Source organism: Lepidochelys olivacea, assembly GCF_965140295.1.
Source record: "Lepidochelys olivacea isolate rLepOli2 genome assembly, chromosome: 8".
NCBI classification, from domain to species: Eukaryota; Metazoa; Chordata; order Testudines; family Cheloniidae; genus Lepidochelys; species Lepidochelys olivacea.
In genome coordinates this window covers 38319946-38346842 of record NC_140418.1, presented here as the reverse complement: position 1 = coordinate 38346842, position 26897 = coordinate 38319946, and the positions used below count along the sequence as shown (strand labels likewise).

At 43.4% G+C, this 26897-nt stretch overlaps 2 protein-coding genes across 2 annotated transcripts; both read right to left on the bottom strand.

Moving 5' to 3' along the window:
* Positions 1–179: 179 nt before the first annotated feature.
* LOC311524674 (protocadherin beta-16-like) lies at positions 180–21162 on the bottom strand. The gene is made up of 2 exons (XM_084636031.1): positions 18539–21162; positions 180–1162 (listed from the first exon to the last, which is right to left on the bottom strand). The coding sequence occupies exons 1-2, from the start codon at positions 21014–21016 to the stop codon at positions 1043–1045; spliced, it is 2598 nt and encodes an 865-aa protein (XP_084492157.1). The 5' UTR covers positions 21017–21162; the 3' UTR covers positions 180–1042.
* LOC311525666 (protocadherin beta-15-like) lies at positions 21107–26208 on the bottom strand (the record flags this gene model as incomplete). Its single annotated transcript, XM_084637963.1, has 3 exons — positions 21107–21240; positions 22163–22217; positions 23785–26208. 3 exons carry the CDS (start codon positions 26206–26208, stop codon positions 21107–21109), a joined length of 2613 nt encoding a protein of 870 aa, XP_084494089.1.
* Positions 26209–26897: the final 689 nt, after the last annotated feature.

Here is a 26897-nt window from a genome sequence, read left to right as displayed (position 1 = left end):
TAGAAATCGGTGCTTTAAGAACATGTCCCCTGATGACTTTGCTTCACAGAATCTGATCTCGCAGCACAGCTACCAATCGTTAGAATCAACGGATAAAAAAGTCAATCTAAATCCATTTTAACAATTGTTTTTATTAGTGTTATGGTCACCAGAAACTCGATTTTTAAAATCTTGTAAACAACGTGGAAAATTACACCATGTTCCCTTTATCTGAAATATTATATTCGGTAATGAAATTAAATGAAGACAGAAGGAAAGAGATTTATCTTAACTCATTACACACTACAAAATGTTTAAAGTTTACTGTATCACTTTTAACCTATTTTACTAACGTTCGACTAATGCAATATTACTCGTCACTTCTACAGTATCTTTTAACCAAGGATCTCAAAATGAGTTATAACTATTAGTTTCAGTTTCATATGGTTAGAAAAAAAGACTACAATTTTGAAAATACACATTTTACAATATACACAAAGCTCAACCTCCCGACTAAATATGCAATGTACATTGCGGCGAAGCAGCTTTAATTTAACCAGCTTCTATTTGTTAATACATAATTACTTTGTAAGTGAAATTTATTCTTAATTTTCATTGAACATTAAACTTGTACACTGAAAAGAGGTTTCGGAAAATCAACACACTATTACATAATCATCTCCATAAGGGAGAATCATGGGGAAGGTGGTTTATGATAAATTACTGTTAAAGCTTAGGTTTGACTTATTATGTTTCCTTTATATCTAGATAAAGTAGACGTTGTCAAACTCTAAAAATAATACACTAAGGGCTAGGTGGAATCTGCAAAGCAAGCATGCTATAGGAGCTCCTTCTCTTCTTCAATAGTCATACCATAAACGCAAAGGTCTACGTGAAAAACCAGGAATAAAGAATTACATAATATAGAAATACATATCCTTGCTCTCTTACAGAAAGGGCCTGTACCTTCTTGAAAGTTTCTTGGAGGGCGATAAGCCTCTTGATTCTCATTGCTCCTTTATGATGTCTGATAGTTGAACAAAGCAGAGCTGGTTTTTCTCATCTATTGGTAGGAAAGCCAACCGTTTTGACTACTGTTCCCATTTATCCCTGTCACCTTGTTAACAATACAGCCTGCGCCTGAAGATCTGGATATGGAGTCTTCAGAGACAGAAGCTCTGCCCTGCAAACAATATAGAATGATGTGGCGTCATTATCGGCTGTTACGAAGAACGCAGGCATTCGTGTGCACAGAGGGACATGCAATCAGGGCTTCATCTTACAGATCTGTGGCTGGGATATCGTTCTATTTGAAGTCAGCGGAAGTTTTGCCATTGATTTCAATGGGAGCAGGATCTGGCCTGTACCTACATCCTATAATTTAAATGCTCATGTTTAATGAAACCCTAAAATAGGGCACTGTGTATCTATACAACTCGGAGGGAAGTTTTACAGTGTGAAAATTCAGAAGTAAATGTAATTTGATTAGCCAAATACAGCGATATCCACTTCGTTGTATTTCTATTTGTATTTCTGTCTTTCAAAAACTGTCCGGAACATCTTACACCCCTGTGAGGTGTTTACACTTACAAATCTGGAAAAGCTTTATGGTAATTTAGGTGGCTGATTCAAAAAGATCATTAGCTTGCTGTTTGTTTAAGCCAAAATGTTCAAATGTGGTCATTGGTTGTATGTGCCCAATTCCAGACATCTTGGGCCTAGTTTTCAGAACTGTTTAGTACCCAGAACTCCCACAGAACTCAATGGGAGTGATGGGTACTCCATGACTCTGAAAAATAAGGGCTTGAGTGTCTAATGCTGGGCATCAAAAAGGTAGGCTTAAAAAATTATGAGTCAATTTAAAAATGTGAGGCCAGGATCATTAGGAGTAATAATAACCAACTAGATCGTCTTAATTTTTTAAAATAGATTTGTAAGAGTTAGGAATAACTTATTTTGATAGGAACTAATTAACTGTTGGTTAATACTTTCTGTAGGAACGCTGCATAACCCCGACAAAGTGCCAGCATAAACGCTGATTTTTTCCATGATCAGGGCTGTCCAAGTGCCAGATGCTCAGATGCTGTCAATTGCCCCTCCTCCACCACCATTTACTTCCGCGGCGCTATGTCGATTTACACCAGCTGGCATACTGATGTCTTTAATATCAGTTTTGTATTTGCTGTTTACATCTCCTAAAGGGGAAGTGCGGGTTTTCTTTTGGAGCACTTTGCCATTCTATCTTAGGTATCCAAATCCAGACTGTTCTCCCAAAAGAAATTACTATAATCAAAGAATTCATTAATTATGTTGAACTCCAGGTTATCTTTAGATAATAATTAGAAATGATCATTTATACTAAAATGTCTTGGGGAGTACATTTTACTTTCACAGATCTCTGTTTTAATTAATTCAGGATTCTTGGCAGTAGATTTAAGATATCTAAAACCTCAATGTCATTTTTACAGAGAAAAAAGACTGTAGTTTATAGGTTTTTAAAAAAATCTATACACATATTCATGTATAGTAATAATAATTCACCAATTAGCCATTACTAATAGTCACAACAACCGCAAGTTCCTAGGTTCAAGATATTTGTTAGGACCGGTGTAACAAAATTATTCTTGAATGACAAACTCTATCTGAAACACTGCTTGATTATTGTAATTCTCTCTCTCCCCCCCCCTCTCTCTCTCTCTCTTTTTGGTGGGGAAAAAAAGTCTGTAAACCCTTTGCAAACACCGGGCCCATAAAACCTCATTTTAGTTGTATCCATTATCTGGAAAATGAAGAGCCAGAATTAAGGCAACACTTATTCTTGACCTTCGTTCTTTGTACTTACTAAAGGCTAGATGCTCTTTCATCTTTGTTCTGGTGGAAGAGAGCAGAAATTGATGGAATTTGGCCACTGTGCTAGAATAATGGGTATTAAGTTTCGCCTCACGTTCCCCCATTTTTACAGCTAATTCTAATGCCTGCTCCCCTCCCAAACCAGCAGAAATACTTCAAGCAAGACCAGCGGGAGGTGACGATTCCATCAGATTCGGCTTCTGGGTTTCCTCTGTCCATGGAGAAAGCAGAGAAAGGGGAGGAGGGGGCTGCTACAGAGTGTGGAGAGCCAGAGAAGAACATGGGGAACATCCCCTCTGAGAAGTCAGATTTATTTCCCCTATCGATCCACACTCCTTGTATTCTTTGTATACCTTCCTTTTCTCCCTTAATACATCCCTCCACCTGAGGGTAAGATCGGTAGCAAACTCCAGAAAGTGGAATCTCTCGGGACCTCTCTTCCTGTGGGTTTTGCCTCAGGGACAGTACAATATGAGTCAATGCCACAGTTCACCCCAGAGAGGACATAAATATTATCCACCAACAAATGTAACGTCAGGAGAATGCGTTTGGACACGGCCTCCTACAATCATTAAACACATTCAATCTCATAACGCAAAACAGTTATACTATTATTACTTCCCACGGGCTATGCACTTCCGTCCATTCGACACAAAAACAGAGAGCTAAGTGGTACCAAGCCCGGCTGCTTTATATTGAATTATGCCTCCCCCCATCCTCAGTTGCGCTTGTCGGAGATTTCCTCAGCAGAGGACCGGACCCTGTATTTTCAGCATTGTTAGACAAGGTACTAGCCAGCGGTGTTTCTACACATCCACATCCATCGGACATTACTTGTACACAGTGAATTTCCTTAGTTACTCTAGATAATTGCTTCTCCTGGGACTCTGGACTCTGTTCCGTTCTTCACCCATTTCCCGAACACTTGCTGCCTATAAAAATCCTGCTAATACCACTAACTGCAGCTACATCAGCAGTGTGCATATAATACTGGCTTATAACATCTACGTTGATTGTCATGGGTACAAAAGCTCATGAAGCTCGAACTGGTGATGATGTTACAGGATTTAAGCCATCATTGCCCATTCCTTCAATACATATCCCCCTCATTGAAACCTCTGCCACTGCTTGCTGCTCACATAGCAAAGGGTTTGATGGAAAACAAAGGTGTAGTTTACATATTGTGGGAGAATACATTTTCCTTAGATACTTCTATTTTACTTTGTTTCCCCGATCTCCTTCACTACATATTGAGCCATTAGTCCTAAAATCCACACCTCAGCAAAAACACTGCTAAAAAAAAACACCGCCTCAATTTCCTTGTAAAATTTTAGACTTCAGGGCGTCCCCTTAGGAATATTGTACAAGGATCAGATAATTCTGATGTTAATGAGCCCTTGATAATTAACATCCAAATAATTCTTTTGACAAGTTTAAATCTTTCTTGGTAGAGAACACACAGAACGCAAGAAGATCAGAACCAGTCTGGCAAACTCATTTAGAGCGTTACTGTGCAATTATATTAGCCCGCACATACTAACATTTCAAAAATACGTTGGACAATAAACAGAAAAGCTCCCTAGAAAATGAAATATTTCTCAATATTTCTAAAATGTTCCAATCAACTAATTTTCATAGCAGCAGAAACAAACATATTCAAGCAAGGTATTGATGCAAATGCAGTGAAATAGGCACTCACCTCTCTCAGAGATTCTTTCTTCTCCTTAAGCTGAGAGTTAATCTGAGAGTCAAGAACGGACCCTTCTGAAACGCTAGGGTCAGCGGGTAGAGACGGTGCCAGTGGCCTCAGAAATTTAAATTCGCTTGTGCCAGACCCAGTTGTCAAGCAAACCTCGTAACAATAAGATTGAGGCAGAGTCCCAGTGACGCTTGTGTCCGCAGGATTTGTGGGGAAGTTGGGCTCAAAATAAAAGTTCCTGGACGATGGAACATACCGCTCTCGGCACTGCCTTGTCTTGTATAGCCGGATGGCGATAATTGTTACCACACAAACCAGAAAAAGGAATGAAACGAAAGACAAAGAAATGACTAAATACAGGGTTAATGTGTCCTGCTGCTCCTCTTCTTGTGGTACATCCAGTAACTGCATGTAGGCGTCTGAAAACCCATCCACCAGAAGCACATTAAGGGTCGAGGTGGTGGATCTGGGGGGCTCTCCGTTGTCTCTAACCAGGACGATAAGTTTCTGTTTAACAGAGTCTGGGCTCGTTATAGGCCTGCTGGTTTTTACTTCCCCGGTTTGGAGACCCACAGCGAAGAGACCTGGGTCTGTAGCCTTGAGCAGCTGGTAGGAAAGCCAAGAATTCTGACCGGAATCTCCATCCACAGCTACCACCTTCGTCACCAGGTAACCCGCCTCCGCCGATCTGGGAACCAGGTCATTAGCGGGGGAGCTGCTGTTCTGTAGAGGGTATAAAATGAAGGGGGCGTTGTCATTTTCATCAATTATCACAACTCGGACAATGACTTCAGAGCTCAGTGGAGGGGACCCGCCATCTGCAGCTCTCACTGTAACCTGGAAATCCCTCGTTTGCTCATAATCCAGAGACTGCAGAGCGTACACATTCCCGTTTTCGGAGTTTATGGAGATGGAGGAGGAGAAGGGGAGGTCACCGATGTTGCCAGGCAACGCCGAATATGTCACTTTGGCATTCTGCTTTGTGTCCAGGTCAGCAGCATGGACAGTTCCAATCAACAGGCCCGGGTGGTTGTTCTCCTTCAGGTACATGACGTACGAACTTTCATTAAATACAGGGGGGTTGTCATTAATATCCGATAGCTGAACACGGATGATCCTCACTGAGGTGAGCCTCGGAGTCCCCCAGTCTGTGGCTGTGATGCTTATGTTATACTCAGGCACTTTCTCTCGGTCCAGGGGCTTTTGTGTAACAAGCTCGTAATAATTCTTCAGAGTCGATTTTAAAGCAAATGGGACATTGTCCTGAATGGAGCAGACCGTTCTGCCATTGTCCCCGGAGTCTCGGTCTCTCACACTGAACAGGGCCACCACTGTCTCAGGGGAGGAGTCCTCGGGTATGGTGCTGCTGAGGGACGTCAGCGTCACTTCCGGGGCGTTGTCATTCATGTCCTCGATCTCCACCAGGACTTTGCAGCGCGAAGAAAACCCCCCACCATCCGTGGCCTGAACTTCTACTTCATACATTTCTGCGTCTTCAAAATCAATTATCCCCAAAACAGTGATTTCGCCAGTGAACTGATTGAGCTGAAATAATTTGAGGACTCGCTCGGGGACCTGCCCGAATGAATAGGTGATTTCTGCATTTGGACCTTGATCCAAATCACTAGCTTCAACCTTAGTGACCAAAGTGTCCTGAGGACTATTTTCCATTAACTGCACCGTGTACACTGACTGACTAAACTGAGGGAAGTTATCGTTGCTGTCCAGGACATTAATGCGTATTTGGGCTGTGCCAGTTCTCTGTGGCAGGCCCCCATCGGCAGCTGTGAGAATCAGCATCAGCTGCGCCTGCTCCTCCCGATCTAATTGTTTCTCTAACACCAGCTCCGCGTATTTACTGCCGTCTCCCCGGGTTTGCACATCCAGGCTGAAGTGCTCATTAGCGCTGATTGCGTAGCTCTGGATGTTGTTTGTTCCTATGTCTGAATCTTGGGCCCTTTCTACGGGGAAGCGGGTGTCTATGGGGATCTGTTCAGGTATTTTTAAAACGAATTCATTTTTAGAGAATTTAGGGTTATTGTCATTCACATCATCTATCTGCACTTCCATTCGGTACAGCTGCAGTGGATTTTCCAACACAATTTCAAATTGCAGCAAACACGGGTCACTCTGTCCACACAGATCCTCACGGTCTATCTTCTCCTTTATTATTACATCCCCGGATCCTGTGTTCAGCTCAAAATATTGCTTGGTGCTTTTAGAAATCAGCCGGAGACTGCGACCAGACAATTTCTCTACATCCAGTTTCAAATCCTTTGCAATATTAGCAACTAGGGACCCGCTTTTCTTCTCTTCGCTCACAGAATAGCGGATCGTCTCACAAGCTACCAGGGACACACACAAACATAGAAAGAAAGACACAACTTGCCTTTTCCTGGAGCGAGTCTCCATTTCGCCAGCCATTCCCGGGTCAGATCTGAAACACAGGCCTCTCTGCAAAGCTCCAGCAGCCATTCATATGTTGTGCAAGAAAGTAAACGATTTGTCCTCCAATATTGATTTTATTTGTAATTATTCCATCCGCCCTTTCCCTGTAATCCTTTGTCACCCGTTCCCGGCGTAGAGGAGTTGTCGTCTGGATTCAGAAGTCTGAGTGCAGCTTCCACTGAGGGCTGACGGAGTCCGAAAAGCTGCATTTTCAGCACCATCTTTGCTAATATCGCCACCTTGTGGCTCAGCTAAAATAAGACATGCTATGATGTTCACATTTTAAACTTACTATGTGCAGTTATTAACTGCACAGCAAAGATTTCTCTCTTAAGTACATATTGTGGTTATAATATTTCACAGTGAAAACTCTGAAATATTAAGGCAAATTATTACCGATTGGAGGAGATAGAGAGTTGCAAAATAATATAATAGTTAATTGAATTGTGATCCTTCCACACCACACTTCCTTCTCTCACTTACCAATACTTTTATTCTTCACCGCTAGCTAAGTAAACAAGTTACTGCAAGTTGATCACATGTCCCATTGCGTCTCCTTCGTCTACAAAGTTACAATATTTTGGGAATTCCTAAATCTATGATTCCCTTTTTTATTACGTTGTCCTAGAGTAAATCTAGGATCAACCCTGTGATTAAGTATGCATCATATAGGTAATTGTGGGGAAGGGATCTCCTCTTGGCTGCTACAGTATTATTCGACACAATGGGTCTCCCATGACAACTGGAAGAAGCAAACCTATCTTTCTCCTGATTTTTTTATCTTATATATTTTATGGCAATACAGGCCATAACAGAAACAAGAAAAATGAAACTGAAGTCATAGAGAAGTAATGTATATATTTAATATCCCATAACATTTCTCTTGCGTAGTTATGTCACTGGATTGCATATGTGCATCTGAAAATCCTCCACGAGCAGTATATTTAGCATCGCAGCAGCAGATTGGGGAGGTGTCCATTGTCTTTAATAATACTTAGCTTTTGCATAAAGGAGTCACGCTGTGTAAATGAGATCCTAGTTTCTTTTCCCCATTTTGGAGTCGGACAGTGAATAGATCTGCATCAGCGGCCTTCAGCAGTTGGTAGGAAAGACAAGAATTTGACCAGAATCTCAATCAACAGCCACCAATTTGCCTTCCTTGCTCTGCGAACTAGGTCATTAAATGGGAGAGGTCCTGTTCTGAAGAGGGCATAAAATGAAGGGGGCATTATCATTTTAATCAAATAACTTGGACAATTACTTGCTGCCTCTAAAAATCCTATTGATTCCATCAGCTGCCACTATATCACTATAACAGAGGAGAGATTAATAAGACTGGGACTTTTCAGCTTGGAAAAGAGACAGATAAGGGGGGATATGACTGAGGTTTATAATATCATGACTGGTGTGGAGAAAACAAATAAGGAGGTGTTATTTACCACTTCTCATAACACAAGAACTATGGGGCACAAATGAAATTAATAGGCAGCAGGTTTAAAACAAGCAAAAGGAAGTATTTCTTCAAATTCTTCACACAGCGCACAACCTGTGGAACTCTTTGCCAGGGAATGTTGTGAAGGCCAAGACCAGAACAGCTTTAAAAAAAGGAACTAGACAAGTTCATGGACGATAGGTCCATCAATGGCTATTAGCTCGGATGAGCATGGATGGTGTCCCCAACCTCTGTTTGCCAGAAGCTGGGAATGAGTGACAGGGGATGGATCACTGGATGATTGCCTGTTCTGTTCATTCCCTCTGGGGCACCGGCATTGGCCACTGTCGGAAGACAGGATACTGGGCTAGAGGGACCTTTCATAGAATCATAGAATCATAGAATATCAGGGTTGGAAGGGACCCCAGAAGGTCATCTAGTCCAACCCCCTGCTCAAAGCAGGACCAATTCCCAGTTAAATCATCCCAGCCAGGGCTTTGTCAAGCCTGACCTTAAAAACCTCTAAGGAAGGAGATTCTACCACCTCCCTAGGTAACGCATTCCAGTGTTTCACCACCCTCTTAGTGAAAAAGTTTTTCCTAATATCCAATCTAAACCTCCCCCACTGCAACTTGAGACCATTACTCCTCGTTCTGTCATCTGCTACCATTGAGAACAGTCTAGAGCCATCCTCTTTGGAACCCCCTTTCAGGTAGTTGAAAGCAGCTATCAAATCCCCCCTCATTCTTCTCTTCTGCAGGCTAAACAATCCCAGCTCCCTCAGCCTCTCCTCATAACTCATGTGTTCCAGTCCCCTAATCATTTTTGTTGCCCTTCGCTGGACTCTCTCCAATTTATCCACATCCTTCTTGAAGTGTGGGGCCCAAAACTGGACACAGTACTCCAGATGAGGCCTCACCAATGTCGAATAGAGGGGAACGATCACGTCCCTCGATCTGCTCGCTATGCCCCTACTTATACATCCCAAAATGCCATTGGCCTTCTTGGCAACAAGGGCACACTGCTGACTCATATCCAGCTTCTCGTCCACTGTCACCCCTAGGTCCTTTTCCGCAGAACTGCTGCCTAGCCATTCGGTCCCTAGTCTGTAGCTGTGCATTGGGTTCTTCCGTCCTAAGTGCAGGACCCTGCACTTATCCTTATTGAACCTCATCAGATTCCTTTTGGCCCAATCTTCCAATTGGTCTAGGTCCTTCTGTATCCTATCCCTCCCCTCCAGCGTATCTACCACTCCTCCCAGTTTAGTATCATCCGCAAATTTGCTGAGAGTGCAATCCACACCATCCTCCAGATCATTTATGAAGATATTGAATAAAACCGGCCCCAGGACCGACCCTTGGGGCACTCCACTTGATACCGGCTGCCAACTAGACATGGAGCCATTGATCACTACCCGTTGAGTCCGACAATTTAGCCAGCTTTCTACCCACCTTATAGTGCATTCATCCAGCCCATACTTCCTTAACTTGCTGACAAGAATACTATGGGAGACCGTGTCAAAAGCTTTGACCTTTGGTCTGATGCAATATGGCCATTCTTATATATGCATATAATAGGGGTCTTTCATATCTGTATTGATTGCTATGGATTCATAAACTCCAGAAGCTGTAAATGATGTTCATTTTATAGAATATCAATAAACATTGCCTCTTCCTTCTATAAGTACCCCCTTCATCAAGACCGCGGCCACTGCTGGCTGCTCATATTGCAAAGGGTTTGATGGACAAATAAGGTGAAGTTTACATTTTCCTTAATCAGTGTTTTCCCCAGGAACTGAATGGGGGTGGGAGAGGGAAACAAATTTACAGGGGGGTTAAGGCCTACTAGGGGTGAGACCAGGAGGGCAAAGGTGTGCTGTATGGACCCATAGTAAAACCTGAAAAATGTTTCATGACCATTTTATTATATTTTACTCATGTTTTAAAATCATACAAATTAAAGCTGGCTCCTCAAGCCTACTGTGAAGCCCTACATATCTACGTCCTTCCTGGTTTCTTGTAATTTTGCTCAGCTCTGTTAATGAGCTTCTCGAATGCAATGTTTTCATCTTAAGTGGCTTCTTGTGTGTCCAGTACTTTCAGTCCCTCATGATCAGGAAGAAGGTGACTTCTTTGAGAACACAAAATTCTATTCAATGAGTATAAAGAATGTTCAGTTGTAGCTGTTATGACTGGGAGTAGCAAGAAATGAATTCCTACTTCTTTCATCCCCGTAAACATAGCACAAAGATTGGGTCAAACCACTAGTGATGATAAAGAAGAAGCTGAAGTCAAATCTTCATTCACTGTATGATATTGCACTCTGTGTTCAAATTCTGTATTCTGCCCTGATCTCATAGCAGCCTCATTGCTGGTTGTGTCTCATTCCACTCAGTTGTTGATGTTTTATAAGACAGGCATCTGTAAAAGCTACACAGAGGTTGAGTATAATCCAGAAGTCCCTGATGTAGATTTGTAAGAATCAATCAGCTGGCTTAACAAACACTTCATGTCCTCTTCACTTAAAGATTCAATATAACTGCCTTCATTAGTCAAGTTCTGGACTGAAGTCTTTGCTTATTCCAGTATGTTTTCAATTGATCTCTCTCTGATTGATCCAAATGGAGCTTCTATTGCTGGACAAAAATCTACTACTGTTTTAGCAGATGCCTTGATGGCATTGTTTAATGACCCAAGTGATTTCAACAGTAGACTGACAAGAGAGAATGGTGATAGTCTTCCAGCTGGACTACTTAGATCCCATCCCATCTTGGTAGGTAGTTTCCAAAACCAGTAATAATGGTTGCAGTAATTTTAAGACAACAGCCAAGGATCACTCATAAGAAAACCAGTGGGTTTTCCCAGGTTGGACTAATTTAAACTTCAGTCCCAGTGTATCTTCTATTTTTCAGAAGATGTTCAGTCCTTTATGGCTTTTTAAATGTCTTCTGAAGATTCTGCATTTCGTACTAGTGTTAGCTGGAGTAGATGGCCTCTACAGTGTGTATAGGACAGGGGTCAGCAACCTTTCAGAAGTGGTGCACCAAGTCTTCATTTATTCACTCTAATTTAAGGTTTCGCATGCCAGTAATACATTTTAATGTTTTTAGAAGGTCTCTTTCTATAAGTCTTTAATATATAACTAAACTATTGTTGTATGTAAAGTAAATAAGGTTTTTAAAATGTTTAAGAAGCTTCATTTAAAATTAAAATTAAAATGCAGAGCCCCCTGGACTGGGGGCCAGGACCCGGGCAGTGTGAGTGCCACTGAAAATCAGCTCGCGTGTCTCGCCTTTTGCATGCATGCCATAGGTTGCCTACCCCAGGTATAGGAGATATTAGCGTTACACTTTTCTCTGAGCAAAGCTTGTACTCCACTATGTCTTCTAGAGAAATTTGCAACTTCATCAAATGCACAAGCAGCCATCTGTTTGGCGTTCAATTTACAAGCATTTAACTCTTCTAAGATGTGGGTTGTCACAGATGCAGTGAATATGTCTTCTATAACTTGAACATCTAGAAACGCATCAATTGGCCTACCAGTGACATCAAGATAACATACATAATGACTTAATACTTGATGCCCATTTGCATTGGTGCATTCATCAATCATGTATGCACATTTTTTGAATGTGGTGAGAGTTCTTCACTTTTCCAATGGCTGAATCTTTCACTGTTGCACCGCATGCTTCTAGTCAGTCAGTTGAGTTCCTTGTGAAAGATAGTGAGCGTTTGCCTATCTTATTTGGATCCAGTGTCCACTTCAAGATTAACAAGTGACAATGCACTTAACACTGGCCTCCAGTTTGTAGCATGTGGTATCTCTTGCTTAAATAGAAAGCATGATGTGACAGCTCTGTTTATTCATATAAACGGTGTTGTGTCTCCAGCATACTTAACAGCCTCATTAAGTACTTCTAAAATTGGCTTTGACAGTGACTGGCTTATAAGACTCTCTGCATGTCGATGCAGTCCAGAGGCTTGGTATTTTGCAGTCTTTTCATGTAGTTTTGTCAGCATTGGCTTTGCTGATTGGTCTTGCAAACCAAGCTGCTACACTTTCACTACATAAATCCATGTACATCCACATCTTGAATACTGCATGCATTTCTGGTTGCCCCATCTCAAAAAGGATATATTGGAATTGGAGAAGGTACAGAGGAGGGCAACCAAAATGATTAGGGGTAAGGAACAGATACTATATGAGGAGAGATTAAAAAGACTGGGATTTTTAAGGTTGGAAAAGAGATGACTAAGAGGGGATATGACAGAGGTCTATAAAATCTTGACTGGTGTGGAGAAAGTGAATAAGGAAATGTTATTTACTCTTTCACATAATACAAGAACTAGGGGTCATGCAATTAAATTAATAGGCAGCAGGTTTAAAACAAACAAAAGAAAGTACTTCACACAACACAGTGTCAACCTGTGGAACTTTTCCCCAAGGGATGTTGAGAAGACCAAAACTGTAACAGGGTTAAAAAAAACTAGATAAGTTCATGGAGGATAGGTCCACCAATGCAGGGCCAGCCCACAGCATTTTGGCACCTGAGGCGGTGAGCTCAAATGATGCCCCCATGCCCCCTCGCTTGGGCCAAAACTTTGAAAGGTCTCACTTTTGCCTTCTTCCTGTTCTACTCCTTTCATGGTAATGCTCTGCTACCTACCCCAATAAAGAAGAACTAACAACTTAAAATGCCTTGTTCAAAAATTTGAACAGCAAATGTAACTTTTCTTGTCTGCATAGTAAACACTGTCATTTTTATCTGTTTGAATAATCAAAGTGGTGCTTTCCGTGCCTTCTTGGTTGCAAAGATTTGAACTGTTTCCTGCTGAAGGTCCACAGTCTGGGCCAGCTCATGCTCTATTGAGACGGTTACAAAGCTGACCAGCCTCTCCTGTGTCATTGTGGAGTGTAGATGTGTTTTTATTAACTTCAACTTGGAGAAGCTGCATTCTCCACTGGCAACTGTTACAGGAAGTGTTAGAAGTATGCGCAGAGCAATAAAAGCATTTGGAATGAGGGTGGTCATCTTATTTGTGCACAAATATTCCAGAACAGCCTTTGGAGTTGGTCCTGCTGAAATGTATCTTGAAATGGCCTCTCAATTCATCACCTAAATCACTCGCATCAATATCACGCATGTCCTCATGTGTCAACACTGTCTCTAGTGCCCTGCATTGCTGGTGTAGGTCTTCTTCAGGTACAGTGAGGAGTTTTGGAATATCATACAACATCCAAAATATACTATGTTCCTTGAGCTGCATGAAATGTTCTTCAACTGACTGTATTGCACAATCTAGCAACTGGTTAAAGAATTCAACTTTGAATTGTTGTTTGGGGTTTCTTATGGGACTATCTCGTGCCTTGGAATCAAAATGTCTTCTTCTTCGGTGACTCTTGTATTCTTGAATGGGTGGGAAAATAGCTTCAGCGTGAAGTTCCTCTGCAAACTTCTGTGCACTCTTCACAACATTTTGAAATCCCTCCTCTGACCGGTAAGACTGTAGGTATGACTTTGCTTTGTCCAGTTGTTCCATTGCTCCAGATATATCAAGGTCAACTCCTTGGAGTCTCTTGCTTACAACATTTATTTCAAACAGTGTGTCATGCCACAACACTAAGCCACACAGAAATTTGAAGTTATGTATGTTTCTGGTGATTCCATTTCCCTCTGCCACTGTTCTCCCAAGAACAGTTCCTGTCATAGCATTATCCTCCATAATGGCAACTATGGAATCATCTATCTTCCCAACTGTGTTTCTGGTAGGCTTTATCGCCTCCACTCGACTTTCCCATCGTGTGGCACTCAGTGGTTTCAGGGTCAGAGAGGATGTTCCCAGATGTTGCTTCAAAATTTGCCATTGATGAGTTGATGCAGAGAAAAATACATAGATGCTTTGAATTACATTAAAAAATTCAGCAGCCTCACTAGAACCTGATGCTGCAACACTGACCACCAAGTTAAATGAATGAGAACCGCATGGGACAAAAAAAGCTGGAGGGTTTAACTCCCGAATCCGTGTCTACACTCCTCTGTTCTTTCCTCTCATGTTGGCATCATTATCGTAGCCCTGACCTCTCATGTCAGCTATCGCAATTCCCGTATCTTCCAACTTTTTAAGAAGCACATTTGTCATATCAGCTCCTGTAGTATCATCAATGTCAATGAATTCTACAAAATGCTCTCTGACAGTCATCATTGCAGGGACATTTTCACTAGGTTCTGTTCTTGTTACAAAACGCACCTTTAAAGTCATTTGTTCCATATGGCTGATGTCAGGTGTGCCGTCCAGAATAACAGAGTAATATCTTGCTGACTTCAGATCTGCCACAATCTTCTATTTAACTATTGTTGCCAGTAACTGTATGATCTCATTTTGAATTGTTTTTCCAAGGTAGTGGTGTGTGTACATTTCTTGGGTGGTGACTCTTGTTAGATGCTCCTGGAGTACAGCATCAAACTCAGCCATCAGCTCCACAATTTTAAGGAAGTTTCCATTGTTTGGCACATACAGCTGATCTGAAGTGCTAGGTTTTGGGTAGCAAGCATTCTCACAATGGCAATGAGCCTTTTCAGAACATTTGGCCAGTAAAGAGACCCTGATGCAATCTTCTCTTGATGTTGATCATCTATGGTGGCCTTTAACCTTAGTCTCATCTCAAGCTCTTTCCACCTACAAATGCTCTCTGGTGATTTGCTGCCTTCTCATGGCATGCCAGATTTCTAGCCAGATTTTTCCAGTCCTTTATTCCTGTAGAACCCAATGTGGCTGGAACATTAGACTGGAAGAGTTTGCAACAAAAACAGTATGCAACATTGTGGGTTTTTGAGTACATAAGCCATGGCCTCTCCACTTTGTCACCATTGGGGATTTCACGCCAGTAATGTGTTGGATGGAACCTTCTATTTTCATTGTCTTTGGGGAACATGAAGTTTTTCACTTGCTGTGGCCCATGCAGCACAGGAAGTCCCTCAGGCTACTGCTCAAGTGGGTTCATAGTCTTGGATCATCTAGACTTAAGGAATTAAACTCAGCAGCAGCTGTTTCTTGTGCCTCCACCACACTCTTCTGTGATCTACAGTTTTCTTCAGGAATATGCATGGTTACATCCATTTGAGATGGAGATATGGATGCTTCAGAAGCTGCCAGGTCACCTGCACTCTGACTAACTGGAAGATCAGGCATCTCCTCACCACTCACATCCTTACTGGGGCTGGAAGGCTCACCATGAACATTTGTGCCTATGTATCTCAGTAGAGCTCCTTTCTGCTTAGATAGAAAAGCTTCCTTTGCTTTCTTTCTTTTTCTGAATGCTGCCCCAGAGGGGCGTTTTCTTCTTTCACTCATGACTGCTGTTCTGTGCCAGCTATAGTGGCTCTGAGCACTCAGTTGAAGGGGACAAATAAGCAGGCTGGTAGCAGGGCCTGAGTGAGGGAAGATATCAGTGTCTTAAGGGCCTAACTGGCTCCTACTACTTCAGTTGACTGCCTGTTCTCCTCAAGTGGGTTCAGGGAAGCAGCAAGAAACAGGAAGCTCCCTGAGAAGCTGGTGTTAATCAGTCCAGGCTCCTGGGGGCGCTAGAGAGGTACATAAGAGGCTCCTCCTCCTCTCACTCCCTGCAGGTCCTGCTGCTTTCTGTTATTCCCTCTCACCTTTTCTCCTGCACACCTGTTATGAGAGAGAATACATATGCACCAGCAGCAGACACAATTTTCTTCACTCTGGGTCCTAGTGGTGCACCCCCACAGTCTGGCACCTAAGGCGGCCGTCTCAGTTCACCTTATGGTAAGGCCAGCCCTTCACCAATGGCTATTTGCCAGGATGGGCAGGGATGCCATACTATGTTCTGAGTGTCCCTAGCCTCTGTTTGCCAGAAACTGGGAGTGGGCGACAGGGGATGAATCGCTTAATGATTTCCTGTTCTGTTCATTCCCTCTGAAGCACCTGGTATTGACCACAGTTGGAAGACAGGATACTGGGCTAGATGGACCATTGGTCCAACACAGTATGGCTGTTTTTATGTTCTTATGTAAAAAATAATGTATAATAATAAAAATGTTTAGTACAAAAACTTCCCAAGATAAGGACCTCTTGAGATAGCAACAATGTGAGATAAGAACCTTGGGAAATAATACATTTTAAAAATCTTGGCCTAGCAGGAAATGTATAAGTTTCCCAGGCACAAACCTAGCATTCTGGCACAAAGTTACTAAAACAAACAAATGTTCTTTTAACATGCCCCTCCTTTCTCTCTCCACTGAACCCCATTCATAATTGTTGTCCTTGGTCAGTGGAGACCCAGAGTTCACAGGTGCTTTTGCATGAGTTCACCTCTCATCCTGCATGGTAGGGGAGAGAAGGCACCTTGTTCATTCCTTCAACCACTCACCACTCACTCAGGTCACTCACTCTGTCAACTCTTGTGCATTGTGCCACCATTCAGTCCACTGCTCTGTCGCCAATGGCCCTGTGCTGCCACCTTCTGCTGCCACCTGGCACTGTGACCTCTGCAAATCGGTCTCCCAAGATTCCACCCAGCTCTCAGTGATTTCATCCCTCAGTAAGGGAACCTCACTGCTAGTGCAGGCTGAGCTGTCTCTTCCACTGAAACACTGTCCCACAGCAGGTCTGAGCACTTAGACCTGATTATCAGTGATTTCAGCTCTAGTGGTCACTTAAAAAAAAAACACAAAAGACTCTCCATGTAGCCTAAAAAGCTCTATCTTTAAACAGGGGAAGGGGCAGGTCAAATGGTGCTGTGACTCTTAGGCAGAGCCCACACCACCAAGCAAAACTCCTATCCCCTCCCTTTCTCTCTCCACTGAGATCTGACATCCACACTCTCTGCTTAGTGAGTGCGGTTCAGTTGACGGTGACTAGTGCTTAATTTGTAATGAAAGATGTGTCAGAGCTCAAGCAAGTTTTTTACTTTCATAACTGATATGGCAAGCCCATAGGTTCCAGAGCTATGAACTGCCCAGACTACATGTGCCAGGGCTCAGCCCTAGCACAAATTAAGCACTTAGGTCACCCTTCTCAGGACAGATCAAGTACAGTTCTGTTGCCCTTTATTCATACAATAAAGATAACATTTCATTACCCCCACAGTCATTACTAAAGTGATTTGTAACCCAACACCAGCCAAATCTGATCACTTTGGCAACACAGCTCGTCTGCCGGATACTGAGGCAGAATAGGTGTGTTCATGTAAATACAGTCTGGCCCTGATGCCTTCCCCTCTGCATAGCCCAGCTCATCACTAGCTGTCAGGGGAGAGCTCATTCAGACCTTGCTTACAAATTATAATTTCAAATTATTAGGTTGGTCAGCATCACTGAACTGAAGGCACCAAAACTGTCATAAAAAACAATAGCTGGGTGAGGCAGCTGGTCTTTGTTCATACTTTTTAAACTTCTTATGCTTTTTCAGGTACAAGTATTTTATCATATGCTTTATATGCTTTTAAAGTGTATATTATGTTTCAATTCAAATTTCCAACCAAGGACTAAACTGGCAACACCGCATATAAATAATGACCACTGTGGAGTGGGATAATGGGGAAATTCTGGGGAGGGGTTGGGAGATCCCTCCCTTAGATACTTCTATTTTACTTTAAGGTTTCCCTGATCTCTGTCTTTTCACCTTCATGCAGTAACGCTAAAACTTGCACCTCATATAGATTACCTCCAAAAATACTACAGAAGAAGGAAGGACAAGCTCAGATTCTTTGTAACATTTCAGATTCCATGCAGAACTCGCTATCTAGGTCACATAATTCTGCTATTATTGCATTCTTGATAAATAGATAAACAATTACTTTTATAATTTTCCTTTGACACACTTCAATCTTTCTTTGCAGAGCTCAGAGAGTCTGCACACAGACAATATCACATTTTGAAGAATGGCCTTTTAGAGAGGAAAAGAGCATAACATAAAAAAAGGAATTAAGTACAAATATATTAGCCTGAACATCATACAAGTCGGAAAAAATGTATGAACTACAGAAAAAGCTCCCGAAGAAAAAACATCTCCAGAAATTTATGGAAATAATATAAGAAATTTTCATAGCAGCAGAAACATATTCAAGCAAGGTATTGATGCAAATGGAGTGAAATAGGCACTCACCTCTCTCAGAGATTCTTTCTCCTCCTTAAGCTGAGAGTTAATCTGAGAGTCAAGAACGGACCCTCCTGCAGCGCTTGGATCAGCGGTTAGAGACTGTACCAGCGGCCTCAGAAATTTAAATTCGCTTGTGCCAGACCCAGTTGTCAAGGAAACCTCATAACAATAAGATTGAGGCAGAGTCCCAGTGACGCTCGTGTCCGCAGGATTTGTGGGGAAGTTGGGCTCAAAATAAAAGTTCCTGGACGATGGAACATACCGCTCTCGGCACTGCCTTGTCTTGTATAGCCGGATGGCGATAATTGTTACCACACAAACCAGAAAAAGGAATGAAACGAAAGACAAAGAAATGACTAAATACAGGGTTAATGTGTCCTGCTGCTCCTCTTCTTGTGGTACATCCAGTAACTGCATGTAGGCGTCTGAAAACCCATCCACCAAAAGCACATTAAGCGTCGAGGTGGTGGATCTGGGCGGCTCTCCGTTGTCTCTAACCAGGACGATAAGTTTCTGTTTAACAGAGTCTGGGCTCGTTATAGGCCTGCTGGTTTTTACTTCCCCGGTTTGGAGACCCACAGCGAAGAGACCTGGGTCTGTAGCCTTGAGCAGCTGGTAGGAAAGCCAAGAATTCTGACCGGAATCTCCATCCACAGCTACCACCTTCGTCACCAGGTAACCCGCCTCCGCCGATCTGGGAACCAGGTCATTAGCGGGGGAGCTGCTGTTCTGTAGAGGGTATAAAATGAAGGGGGCGTTGTCATTTTCATCAATTATCACAACTCGGACAATGACTTCAGAGCTCAGTGGAGGGGACCCGCCATCTGCAGCTCTCACTGTAACCTGGAAATCCCTCGTTTGCTCATAATCCAGAGACTGCAGAGCGTACACATTCCCGTTTTCGGAGTTTATGGAGATGGAGGAGGAGAAGGGGAGGTCACCGATGTTGCCAGGCAACGCCGAATATGTCACTTTGGCATTCTGCTCTGTGTCCAGGTCAGCAGCATGGACAGTTCCAATCAACAGGCCCGGGTGGTTGTTCTCCTTCAGGTACATGACGTACGAACTTTCATTAAATACAGGGGGGTTGTCATTAATATCCGATAGCTGAACACGGATGATCCTCACTGAGGTGAGCCTCGGAGTCCCCCGGTCTGTGGCTGTGATGCTTATGTTATACTCAGGCACTTTCTCTCGGTCCAGGGGCTTTTGTGTAACAAGCTCGTAATAATTCTTCAGAGTCGATTTTAAAGCAAATGGGACATTGTCCTGAATGGAGCAGACCGTTCTGCCATTGTCCCCGGAGTCTCGGTCTCTCACACTGAACAGGGCCACCACTGTCTCAGGGGAGGAGTCCTCGGGTATGGTGCTGCTGAGGGACGTCAGCGTCACTTCCGGGGCGTTGTCATTCATGTCCTCGATCTCCACCAGGACTTTGCAGCGCGAAGAAAACCCCCCACCATCCGTGGCCTGAACTTCTACTTCATACATTTCTGCGTCTTCAAAATCAATTATCCCCAAAACAGTGATTTCGCCAGTGAACTGATTGAGCTGAAATAATTTGAGGACTCGCTCGGGGACCTGCCCGAATGAATAGGTGATTTCTGCATTTGGACCTTGATCCAAATCACTAGCTTCAACCTTAGTGACCAAAGTGTCCTGAGGACTATTTTCCATTAACTGCACCGTGTACACTGACTGACTAAACTGGGGGAAGTTATCGTTGGTATCAAGCACATTAACACGTATTTGGGCTGTGCCAGTTCTCTGTGGCAGGCCCCCATCAGCAGCTGTGAGAATCAGCATCAGCTGCGCCTGCTCCTCCCGATCTAATTGTTTCTCTAACACCAGCTCGGCGTATTTACTGCCGTCAGTGTCCAGGGTTTGTACCTCCAAACGGAAATGCCCATTGGGGTTGATTGCGTAGCTCTGGATGCCGTTTGTTCCTATGTCTGAATCTTGGGCCCTTTCCAAGGAGAAGCGGGTGTTTATGGGGATCAGTTCCGGCATTTTTAAAACGAATTCATTTTTAGAGAATTTAGGGTTATTGTCATTCACATCATCTATCTGCACTTCCATTCGGTACAGCTGCAGTGGATTTTCCAACACAATTTCGAATTGCAGCAAACATGGATCTCTCTGTCCGCACAGGTCCTCACGGTCTATTTTCTCCTTTATTATCACATCCCCGGAGCGCGTGTTCAGCTCAAAATATTGCTTGGTGCTTTTAGAAACCAGACGGGCACTGCGACCAGACAATTCCCCTACATCCAGTTTCAAATCCTTTGCAATATTAGCAACTAGGGACCCGCTTTTCTTCTCTTCACGCACAGAATAGTGGATCGTCTCACACGCTACCAGGGACACACACAAACATAGAAAGAAAGACACAACTTGCCTTTTCCTGGAGCGAGTCTCCATTCCGCCAGCCATTCCCGGGTCAGATCTGAAACACAGGCCTCTCTGCAAAGCTGCAGCAGCCATTCATATGTTGTGCAAGAAAGTAAACGATTTGTCCTCCAATATTGATTTTATTTGTAATTATTCCATCCGCCCTTTCCCTGTAATCCTTTGTCACCCGTTCCCGGCGCAGAGCCGTTGTCTTCTGGATTCAGAAGTCTGAGTGCGGCTTCCACTGAGGGCTGACGGAGTCCGAAAAGCTGCATTTTCAGCACCATCTTTGCTAATATCGCCACCTTGTGGCTCAGCTAAAATAGACATGCTATGTCTTATATTCACATTTTAAACTTACTATGTGCAGTTATTAACTGCATAGCAAAGATTTCTCTCTTAAGTACATATTGTGGTTATAACATTTCACAGTAAACAGTGTGGAATACTAAGGTAGATTATTACCGATTGGAGGAGATAGAGAGTTGCAAAATTATATAATAGTCAATGTAATTGTGATCCTTCCACACCACAGTTTCTTCTCTCACATGCCAATACTTTTATTCTTCACAGCTAGCTAAGTAAAGAAGTTACTACAAGTGGATCCCCTGACCCATCTCTTCTCTTTCGTCCACGACGTTAGCGATATCCTGGAAATCTCGAAGTCCTATGGTTCCTTTGCTTATTAGGGTGCCCAAGAGGAAAACTAGGAAACCGCGGCCTAATAAACTAGAACTAACTAGTGACGGACCTACTTGTTAAGCAAACATCATATAGGGAAGTGTGGGGAAGGGATCCAGTCCTGGCTTCTACACAATGATTCGGAACGAATGTGTCTCCCATGGCAACTGGAAGAAGCAGATCAGTGTCTTTCTCCTGATTCTCTTGTTTTATATATTTTATGGTAATACAGGCCACAACAGAAACAAGTAGAACAACAAATTGAAGCCAAAGAGATAATTAAGTATATACTCAATACCCCATCACAGTCCTATTCCGTGGTTATGTACTGAATTGCATATGCGCATATGAAAACCCACCCAATAGCAGTAAATTTAGCATCGCAGAAGTGGATTGGGGCAAGCGTCCATTGTCTTTAAGAATGACATCTAGTTTTTGCTTAAAGAAGTCTCGCTCCATAATTGGTATTGTGATTTTTGTTCCCCATTTTCACTCCGACTGTGAAGAGAGCTATATCAGTGGTCTTTAGGAATTGGTAGGAAGGACAAGAATTCTGACCAGAATCTCCATTTGCAGTCACCACCTTGGTCACAAGATAATCAGCTTTCTTGCTCTGCGAACCAGGTGATTAAATGGAGAAGTGCTGTTCTGAAGACGTAATAAAATGAAGGAGCCGTTGTCATTTTAATCAAATACTAACAACCTGGACAATGACTTGCTGCCTGCAAAAATCCTATTGATGCCATAATCAGCCACTATATCACTGCTATACATGTAATAGGGGTCTTTCACATCGGTGTTGATTGTTATGGGTTCATAAACTCCAGAAGCTGTAAATAATGGTGATTTCATAGGATTTAAGTAAACATTGCCTCTTCCTTCTACAAGACCTTCCTCTGTGAAACCCCAGCCACTGCTGGCCACTCCCATTGCAAAGCATTTGATGGAAAAATAAAACGCAGTTTACATTTCCTTAGACTGCTCTATTTTACTTTAACGTTTCCCTGATCTCCCTCATTTCACATTCGCGTAGTACCCCGGCAACTAGCATCTCAGAGGTTCACTATCTGAAAGCACAGCTGAAGAAGCACAACAAATTTCAAAGATTCCTCAGAGTGTTCTGCAAGGGGCTCTACATAGGTCACATAGTTCCACTGCTATTGAGTTCTTAACAAATACATAAACAATTACTTTTCAAATTTCCGTTGAGAAGCTTCAACCTTGCTTTGCAAAGATCACAGACTCTGCACAGAGACCAGTATCACAGTTTGATAAATGTTTTTAGAGAGGAAAATAGCTTAGGAGAACATAAGGAAAAGTACTCAAGTACTAAAATATTAGCTTGAACAGCATAAAAGTGGAAAATATGAAAAAACTACAGAAAAAGATCCCTACAAAACTATCTCTAGACATTTTTGGAAGTAATCTCAGGCCTTGTCTACAGGACAGAGTTTTGTGGAAAAAAGTTATGCCACTTTAATTAAAGCCCTTTAATTAAACCTCTGTTGCATGTCCACACTATGCTTCTTGTGTCCGCAGAGCACATCCACAGTAGCAGCTCTAGCATGGGCACAGGGAGCAGTGCACTGTGCCTAGCAAGCTATCTCACTGTGCAACTGGCCTCAGGGTGCTTTGGGAAGGTTTTGCATTTCCCCATGGAGCAGGTTTTACCTGCTTTTTTTTTTTTTTTTAAAAAAACCAGGTTTTATCACCATGCAGGTTTTAACCCCATCCTTCCACGGGCATCCTTTACTAGATTCTCAGCTGCTTTTCAACGGAAGTGTATGTGGGAGGGGAGAGCAGAAGGAGTGGGTGTGACAGGGAGTGTGTATGGGGAGAGAGACAGAGTGTGTGTTGGGCAAGAATATGTTGGCATGCTGTCTCCTGTCTCTTTAACTTCAGAGAGCAGCCTGACCAACCGTCCTGAGGCAGGAGAAGAGGGACAACCTCCCGCCCCACCATCATCAGCCACCTGCTCTGCACAGCACAGCAATCTCTCACACTCTTCCCCCACCGGCCCCCGCAGCCAGCTCTCCCGGAGTACCACTCCTTTCCTAGAACCGGAGAAAGCAGGATTCCACATTAATGGTTCTGTGACTCCCTTCTAAGTAATTTTCAGAGATGTAGAAACACATATTCAAAAAAGATATCAATGCAAATGGAGTAAAATAAGCACTCACCTCTCTCAGAGATTCTTTCTCCCCTTTCAGCTGAGAGTTAATCTGAGAATCAAGAACGGACCCTCCTGCAGCGCTTGGATCAGCGGTTAGAGACTGTACCAGCGGCCTCAGAAATTTAAATTCGCTTGTGCCAGACCCAGTTGTCAAGGAAACCTCATAACAATAAGATTGAGGCAGAGTCCCAGTGACGCTCGTGTCCGCAGGATTTGTGGGGAAGTTGGGCTCAAAATAAAAGTTCCTGGACGATGGAACATACCGCTCTCGGCGCTGCCTTGTCTTGTATAGCCGGATGGCGATAATTGTTACCACACAAACCAGAAAAAGGAATGAAACGAAAGACAAAGAAATGACTAAATACAGGGTTAATGTGTCCTGCTGCTCCTCTTCTTGTGGTACATCCAGTAACTGCATGTAGGCGTCTGAAAACCCATCCACCAAAAGCACATTAAGCGTCGAGGTGGTGGATCTGGGCGGCTCTCCGTTGTCTCTAACCAGGACGATAAGTTTCTGTTTAACAGAGTCTGGGCTCGTTATAGGCCTGCTGGTTTTTACTTCCCCGGTTTGGAGACCCACAGCGAAGAGACCTGGGTCTGTAGCCTTGAGCAGCTGGTAGGAAAGCCAAGAATTCTGACCGGAATCTCCATCCACAGCTACCACCTTCGTCACCAGGTAACCCGCCTCCGCCGATCTGGGAACCAGGTCATTAGCGGGGGAGCTGCTGTTCTGTAGAGGGTATAAAATGAAGGGGGCGTTGTCATTTTCATCAATTATCACAACTCGGACAATGACTTCAGAGCTCAGTGGAGGGGACCCGCCATCTGCAGCTCTCACTGTAACCTGGAAATCCCTCGTTTGCTCATAATCCAGAGACTGCAGAGCGTACACATTCCCGTTTTCGGAGTTTATGGAGATGGAGGAGGAGAAGGGGAGGTCACCGATGTTGCCAGGCAACGCCGAATATGTCACTTTGGCATTCTGCTCTGTGTCCAGGTCAGCAGCATGGACAGTTCCAATCAACAGGCCCGGGTGGTTGTTCTCCTTCAGGTACATGACGTACGAACTTTCATTAAATACAGGGGGGTTGTCATTAATATCCGATAGCTGAACACGGATGATCCTCACTGAGGTGAGCCTCGGAGTCCCCCGGTCTGTGGCTGTGATGCTTATGTTATACTCAGGCACTTTCTCTCGGTCCAGGGGCTTTTGTGTAACAAGCTCGTAATAATTCTTCAGAGTCGATTTTAAAGCAAATGGGACATTGTCCTGAATGGAGCAGACCGTTCTGCCATTGTCCCCGGAGTCTCGGTCTCTCACACTGAACAGGGCCACCACTGTCTCAGGGGAGGAGTCCTCGGGTATGGTGCTGCTGAGGGACGTCAGCGTCACTTCCGGGGCGTTGTCATTCATGTCCTCGATCTCCACCAGGACTTTGCAGTGCGCATATAGACCCCCGCCATCCGTGGCTTGGATGTTCATCTCATAACTGCTTCTTTCTTCATAGTCAATTATCCCCAAAACAGTGATTTCTCCGGAAAATTGATTTAATTTGAATAACTTGAGGATTCTGTCAGGCACCTGCCTGAATGAATAGGTGATTTCTGCATTTGGACCTTGATCCAAATCACTAGCTTCAACCTTAGTGACCAAAGTGTCCTGAGGACTATTTTCCATTAACTGCACCGTGTACACTGACTGACTAAACTGAGGGAAGTTATCGTTGCTGTCCAGGACATTAATGCGTATTTGGGCTGTGCCAGTTCTCTGTGGCAGGCCCCCATCGGCAGCTGTGAGAATCAGCATCAGCTGCGCCTGCTCCTCCCGATCTAATTGTTTCTCTAACACCAGCTCCGCGTATTTACTGCCGTCTCCCCGGGTTTGCACATCCAGGCTGAAGTGCTCATTAGAGAGGATTGCGTAGCTCTGGATGCCGTTTGTTCCTACGTCTGAATCTTGGGCCCTTTCCAAGGGGAAGCGGCTGTTTACAGGGAGATGTTCAGGCAGCTCCAAAGGGAATTCATTTTGAGAGAATTTAGGGGAATTGTCATTCACATCATGTATCTGCACCTCCATTGGGTACAGCTGCAGTGGATTTTCCAACACAATTTCGAATTGCAGCAAACACGGGTCGCTCTGTCCGCACAGATCCTCACGGTCTATTTTCTCCTTTATTATCACATCCCCGGAGCTCGTGTTCAGCTCAAAATACTCTTTGGTGTTTTTAGAAACTAGCCGAGCACTGCGACCAGACAATTTCCCTACATCCAGTTTCAAATCCTTTGCAATATTAGCAACTAGGGACCCGCTTTTCTTCTCTTCACGCACAGAATAGCGGATCGTCTCACACGCCACCAAGGACACATACAAACATAGAAAGAAACACAGAACTTGCCTTTTCCTGGGGCGAGCCTCCATTCTGCCAGCCATTCCCGGGTCAGATCTGAAACACAGCCTCTCTGAAAAGCTGCTGCAGCCATTCATATGTTGTGCAAGAAAGTAAACGATTTGTCCTCTAATATTGACTTATTGTAATTATTCCAGCCGCCCTTTCCCTGTAATCCTTTGTCACGCGTTCCCGGCGCATAGCTGTTGCCTTCTGCATTCAGATGTCTGAGTGCAGCTTTCACTGAGTTTTGCTGGTCTCCGGGAATCTGTATTTTCAGCACCATTTTTGCCAATATCGCCACCTTGTGGCTCAGCTAAAATAAGACATTCCATGGTATTTAGATTGTAAATTTATTATGTGCTGTTAATATTATTCTGCATAGAAAAGATTTATCTTTTATGTGCAAATCGTGCTTATAACGTTTCACTGTAAGAACGGCGAGATGTTAAAGTAGATTATTACCGATTGGAGGAGGTAGAAAGTTGAAAAAAACATATAAATCATTGAATTGTTATCTTTCCACAACACATTTTCTTCACTCACATCCCAATACTTTTATTCTTCACAGCTAGCTAAGTAAACAAGTTACTAAAATTCGCTCACCTGTCCCAGCACTTCTCTTTCGGCCCACTAGCTTAGCGATATTTTGGGAATCCCTAAATCCTACGATTGCCGTGTCTACTATGGCGCTCAACAGGAAATCTAGGAAACTGCGGCCTAATAAATTAGA

What these genes read in the sequence shown, in the direction of transcription:
- LOC311524674 (XM_084636031.1), bottom strand. Translation starts at nt 21,016, where the DNA reads ATGGCTGCTGCAGCTTTGCAGAGAGGCCTGTGTTTCAGATCTGACCCG. An exon ending in AGAAAGAATCTCTGAGAGAG is followed by an intron (nt 1,163 to 18,538) that starts GTGAGTGCCTAT and finishes TATTGTTTGCAG; the next exon opens with GGCAGAGCTTCTGTCTCTGA.